Source organism: Nannobrachium achirus, assembly GCF_963921795.1.
Source record: "Nannobrachium achirus genome assembly, chromosome: 21".
NCBI classification, from domain to species: domain Eukaryota; kingdom Metazoa; phylum Chordata; class Actinopteri; order Myctophiformes; family Myctophidae; genus Nannobrachium; species Nannobrachium achirus.
In genome coordinates this window covers 688486-694485 of record NC_137828.1, presented here as the reverse complement: position 1 = coordinate 694485, position 6000 = coordinate 688486, and the positions used below count along the sequence as shown (strand labels likewise).

At 44.1% G+C, this 6000-nt stretch overlaps 1 protein-coding gene across 1 annotated transcript in view; it reads right to left on the bottom strand.

Annotated features, from left to right (window-relative positions):
* Nucleotides 1-6000, bottom strand: part of LOC308307202 (histone-lysine N-methyltransferase 2C-like) — a 173709-nt gene that overhangs the window by 145916 nt on the left and 21793 nt on the right. Inside the window, exons 9-11 of the mRNA XM_080752373.1 lie at nucleotides 5847-5986; nucleotides 4953-5100; nucleotides 3977-4142 (exon numbers count right to left, since the gene is read on the bottom strand). Coding sequence (XP_080608499.1) covers nucleotides 3977-4142; nucleotides 4953-5100; nucleotides 5847-5986 — 454 coding nt within the window. The remainder of the gene's footprint in view (nucleotides 1-3976; nucleotides 4143-4952; nucleotides 5101-5846; nucleotides 5987-6000) is intronic.

Sequence of the window (6000 nt, the reverse complement as noted above, 5' to 3'; positions counted from 1 at the left end):
CCCAACCCAGCTCTATGTAGGTTAGGGATAGGTATAGTTAGGTTGTAGGGTAGTATGGTGTAGTATAGTATAATATGGTGCATTATAGGTAATGTAGTTTACCTGCATAGAGAACAGCTCCTACAAGCAGGACACTCCCACCCTGCTCTCCTCATCATAGTGATGTTAGGTTATAGTATAGTATAATATGGTGTAGGGTGCATTATGGGTAATGTTGTTTACCTGCAGTAAGAACATCGTCTACAAGCAGGACACTCCCACCCAGCTCTCCTCATCATAGTGATGTTAGGTTATAGTATAGTATGGTGTTATAGGGTTAGGGTTAGGTATAGTTAGGTTGTAGTATAGTATAGTATGGTGTTATAGGGTTAGGGTTAGGTATAGTTAGGTTGTAGGGTAGTATAGTATAATATGGTGCATCATGGGTAATGTAGTTTACCTGCATAGAGAATAGGCCTGGGGCGGTATGGACATTTTGTTACCGCGATTACCGTCTTCCCATTTACCGTCGGTACTGCGGTAATTACCGCACCCCCGTATCTATTAATTAAGGTTCGGCGATAAGCCAAAATATTGCAATCATCTTCCCAAAAGTCGCCTCTCCACAGCATAGAGTATATATAGCTCCACAGCCTGACTGCCCGAGTTATACTTCTCCGTACAGCACAGCGGGTATGGCTTTCAAAGGAGCAGATCTACAAGCTCACAACACATCGCATCCGCGACGCGTTCTGAGCTTTTAGATCTGCACTGTCGGGTTACCATAGTAACGTAGGCTAGCTACTTGGGCTTTTCAGACACAAACAGCTGTGTGAACAAACCAGAGGAGGACGGGTAGTCAGATCGTGTACAGTGATTCTGTAAACTCACGTTACGTCTCAACTCTCAAATCGCAGTGATTGAGTGCGGCTATATACAGGTTTTAGTTACAAGACTTGACAGAAAAGGTTATAAAATCGCCGACGCGCCGGGCGGGCACAACGTGCGACGCGGTGTAAAAAGTAAAATAGTTTAATTTTCGGTTTTAGTCCACGCGGCCCGCGCTCCGCCAGTAATCCGTATGAATAAAAAAATATATGCCACAACACAAGATATGTATTAACATCCTTGTGTCGAGTGGATTACAGAGAAAGTTTGCTGCTCCGTCATAAGAGTTGTGCTCCGTACTCTCCTGCCCTGCATGTGCACTGTGTGCAGGGTCTGTGACTGAGTGACGTATGTGGCTTCCAACGTGTGGTACACGGCCCAGAGCAGAGCGGCATGGAGCGCATGCGGTCCTCGCTTCTCCCCCGTTTTAAAACTCGCTTGTTTTCCAATAAAAAATAGACTTTTTTTTGTCTTTTTACCGCGGTAAGCACACTGACACCGCGGTAGACCTCGGTATACCGCGGTACGGCGGTACGGCGGTTACCGCCTCCAACCCTAATAGAGAACAGGTCCTACATTGTGGACACTCCCACCCTGCTCTCCTCATCATGGTGATGTTAGGTTATAGTATAGTATAACATGGTGCATTATGGGTAATGTAGTTTACCTGCAGTAAGAACATCGTCTACAAGCAGGACACTCCCACCCTGCTCTCCTCATCATGGTGATGTTAGGTTATAGTATAGTATAACATGGTGCATTATGGGTAATGTAGTTTACCTGCAGTAAGAACATCGTCTACAAGCAGGACACTCCCACCCAGCTCTCCTCATCATAGTGATGTTAGGTTATAGTATAGTATAATATGGTGCATTATGGGTAATGTAGTTTACCTGCAGTAAGAACATCGTCTACAAGCAGGACACTCCCACCCTGCTCTCCTCATCATGGTGATGTTAGGTTATAGTAAAGTATAACATGGTGCATTATGGGTAATGTAGTTTACCTGCAGTAAGAACATCGTCTACAAGCAGGACACTCCCACCCAGCTCTCCTCATCATGGTGACGTTAGGTTATAGTATAGTATGGTGTTAGGTGGTAGAGGTGGTTAGGCCTAACAAAAAAATATTTTGGATTCTGGTAGGCGACCGACCCTATTAAATACGTGCGACCCAGATAATTTTATTGGCATTTGGAGTAAAAAAAAAAAAAAGGCAAAATCCGACCGAGTCGATCAAAAACGTCTTACAAAAAATATATTTGCTGCGACCACACTCGCGAAGTCAGGACCTGTCCCCGGTTCCCGAGGCTAAACTAATGTGAGTTTACGTGACAACGTGTATTCCTCCAAACAGACACACACGCGCGCACACACAATCGGGGGACAGACTGAGTGGTGCTCAGTCAACAAGTGGCAGCGATGCTAACAACATTAGCAGCTCAGACACCAGTACAGCTCAGCCCTGCACAGCCACAGAGAGACGTGATATGGAGACTAAACATTTATGACAGCGTGGCATTCCTCTGAAAGACTGCGCGGCAACAGTGCTTGTGTTACGGACCCCCATGTGTCTCTCTCAGTGCCGGCAAGCCGTATACGTAGGGCACCGCCGATCTAAAGGCTGCATGGTTAATCCTTTTCAAACGATTAAACAGCCAAACAGCCGATATTGCCTCTATCGGCTTTGATCGGTAGCGGCTTTGATTGGTATCGGCTTCGCCGATCTACAAGCTAGATCAGCTATTTTCACAATATTTATCTGTGAGACTGAATGTAACCTCAGCTTCAACTCATACAAGTTGAATTGGATACTAAAGGACCGATTAGCGAATCACAAAGGCCCTCTGCGAAGTAGACTTCCCAATCAATATGGAGACGTTTTAATTTTTGAAATCCCTTCATAATTGACTAAGGAATGATCAAATCAAACGGTGGTGACTTCTTTGCTTCCGAGCATCCACATGCTGAAAGTGAAAGTGAATTTGGCACAGTGGCTGCTGTGCAGGACTCTGCCAGTGCAGGGGCGTAGCCAGGAATTACATTTTGGTAGGCGAAATGCCTACCAAGGGGTAGGCAAGGGGGCCTAGGGGTGCTGCAGGTGTTCCAGCACCCCATGGGGGAGTTTTCATTTTTTTTAAATAAGAAAAGAACAAATCAAACATAGCAAAAATGCATTGCCTGTTGTTGTCGTTTTTTATGTATTCATTTATATAATATTTCCATTAAAAAATGGATTAAAAAATGAAAAAAAAAAAAATTAGGCCTATTATTTTTCAAACATAGCAAAAATATGTTGCCTGTTGTTGTCGTTTTTTATTTATTCATTTATATATATATATATATATATATATATCCATTATAAAATGGATTAAAAAATGATAAAAATAATTAGGCCTAATATTTTTTCGTGGGCGCTCGCTACGCTCGCGCCCGCAGGAAGGCCCCATAGCAGAATCACGCTTAGGGCCCCCATGGGCCCAGAAACGGCTCTGGTCTCTCTGCCTGGGTGCGGTGCGTCTGCGACTATCACTGCTCGCTCGCTCGCCAAGCTGTGTTCCTTTGTAAAATCTAAGCTGGAAAATCTAACACTTCCGGTGGCCAATCTCTTCAGAATAAGATATGTTGCCTAGCAGCCTAGCAGCAATTATACTTCCAGACGGTGGTCGACTTCTTAATCTCTTCAGAATAAGAGAAGACATTGAAATATGTTTTCATTTGTATAATTCATTAAAATGTAAATTAAACATTAAAATGTAATTCAAAATTGCTGTTTTAAATGATTGATTAAAACTGTAAATTAAAAAAAAAAAAAAACTACCTACCCATCCTTCCCACGAGGAAATAAAATAAAATTCCTTGCTACCCATCATGCCCACAAAAAAATAAAAATAAAAAATAAAATAAAATAAATTCCCTACCTACTCAGCCCTAAAATTACAGCCAACCGGAACCCAATGTTTTATTTTGTTAGGCCTTATGGGTAGTGTAGTTTACCTGCATAGAGAACAGCTCCTACATGCAGGACACTCCCACCCTGCTCTCCTCATCATAGTGACGTTAGGTTATAGTATAGTATAACATGGTGCATCATGGGTAATGTAGTTTACCTGCATAGAGAACAGCTCCTACATTGTGGACACTCCCACCCTGCTCTCCTCATCATGGTGACGGACACCGGGGGGTCCAGGCAGTCGCCATGGTAACGGTCGCCACAGCAACAACACGTCAACTGACCAATGACATCGCCCGCCCTGGAACACAACACACACACCGCTACACACACAGACACACACACAAAGACATTAGTTTTTACCATTGTGCACATTTATCCTAATATGAATGAAAATCATCATAGCATGTTGAGTTTGCTGCTTAGCAGAACAAGTGTTACTACACAACTCTAGTGTGTGTGTGTGTGTGTGTGTGTGTGTGTGTGTGTGTGTGTGTGTGTGTGTATGTGTGTGTGTGTGTGTGTGTGAGTGTATGTTAGTGTGTAGTTCTACGTGTGTACCTGTGTGTGAGTGTCTGTTACAGTGTGTAGTTCTATGCGTGTACCTGTGTGTGAGTGTCTGTTACAGTGTGTAGTTCTATGCGTGTACCTGTGTGTGAGTGTCTGTTACAGTGTGTAGTTCTATGTGTGTACCTGTGTGTGAGTGTCTGTTACAGTGTGTAGTTCTACGTGTGTACCTGTGTGTGAGTGTCTGTTACAGTGTGTAGTTCTATGCGTGTACCTGTGTGTGAGTGTCTGTTACAGTGTGTAGTTCTATGCGTGTACCTGTGTGTGAGTGTCTGTTACAGTGTGTAGTTCTACGTGTGTACCTGTGTGTGAGTGTCTGTTACAGTGTGTAGTTCTATGCGTGTACCTGTGTGTGAGTGTCTGTTACAGTGTGTAGTTCTATGCGTGTACCTGTGTGTGAGTGTCTGTTACAGTGTGTAGTTCTATGCGTGTACCTGTGTGTGAGTGTCTGTTACAGTGTGTAGTTCTATGTGTGTACCTGTGTGTGAGTGTCTGTTACAGTGTGTAGTTCTACGTGTGTACCTGTGTGTGAGTGTCTGTTACAGTGTGTAGTTCTACGTGTGTACCTGTGTGTGAGTGTCTGTTACAGTGTGTAGTTCTGTCTCTCCAGTCCGTGGTTCCCATGGCGACGGCGCAGGGGAAGTGCAGGCTCCGCCCACATCCTGTTGCCTGGCAACGCAACGAAGCTCCAAGCCCTCCACACAACACACACACCTGTAATAATAACATCTGTTAGATCTACAAGACCTCCACACAACACACACACCTGTAATAACATCTGTTAGAGCAGTGCTATTCAACCTGCGGCCCGGGGGCCGCATGCGGCCCCTGCAGCATGTCTGTGGCCCCTCATGGTCATACCAATACAAATAGGCTACTTTCAGTTTCTCTCTACTAGGATACAATATTTGTCCTTTTATACAAGACTTTTTTGCTATTTTGTTTGTTCCTAAAGAAGAAACTTCATCATTTCATCATTAATCGTTCCATGAGAATCTTTTTGTTCAATGAGGTCTGTCCTTATAGATGTAAACGTGGCTGTTTTCTGTGTGTTTCCTTATTTGTTTTCTATATGTAATGAGTTAAAAAAAAATCATTGTCTAAATCTCTTTTAGCTTGTGGCCCTTGGACTTTTTGTATTTTGCAGAGTGGCCCCTGAGCCATCTTAAGTTGAGTAGCCCAAGACCTCCACACACCACACAACTCCAGCTGGGTCACCATTCACCCAACACTGTGGGTGTGGGTGAATGGTATTTCAGCTGGGTCACCACCCACCATGACAACCAGGCATACTTAATGAACTGGTGGGTGAGGCCACATAAAAACATACTTTTAACTCTTTCTGTACACTTTTTTTTTTAAGTATAATCATGATATCTCATGATCTCATGGACATTTCCTGTCATATGACCTAATATGGACACTTCCTGTCAGGATGTGACCTAATAAGGTAAACTGACCTGGGTGCTTCCTGAGTCGATGGCTTTGTCCACGTAGAGCAGTGATTGGCCCTCGCCGGGACACGCCCCGTCTGACCTCTGACCTCTGACAATCACCCCATCTGACCAGGCTGCGCACTGGAGGTGAGCACAACACTGACCTGCACACACACAC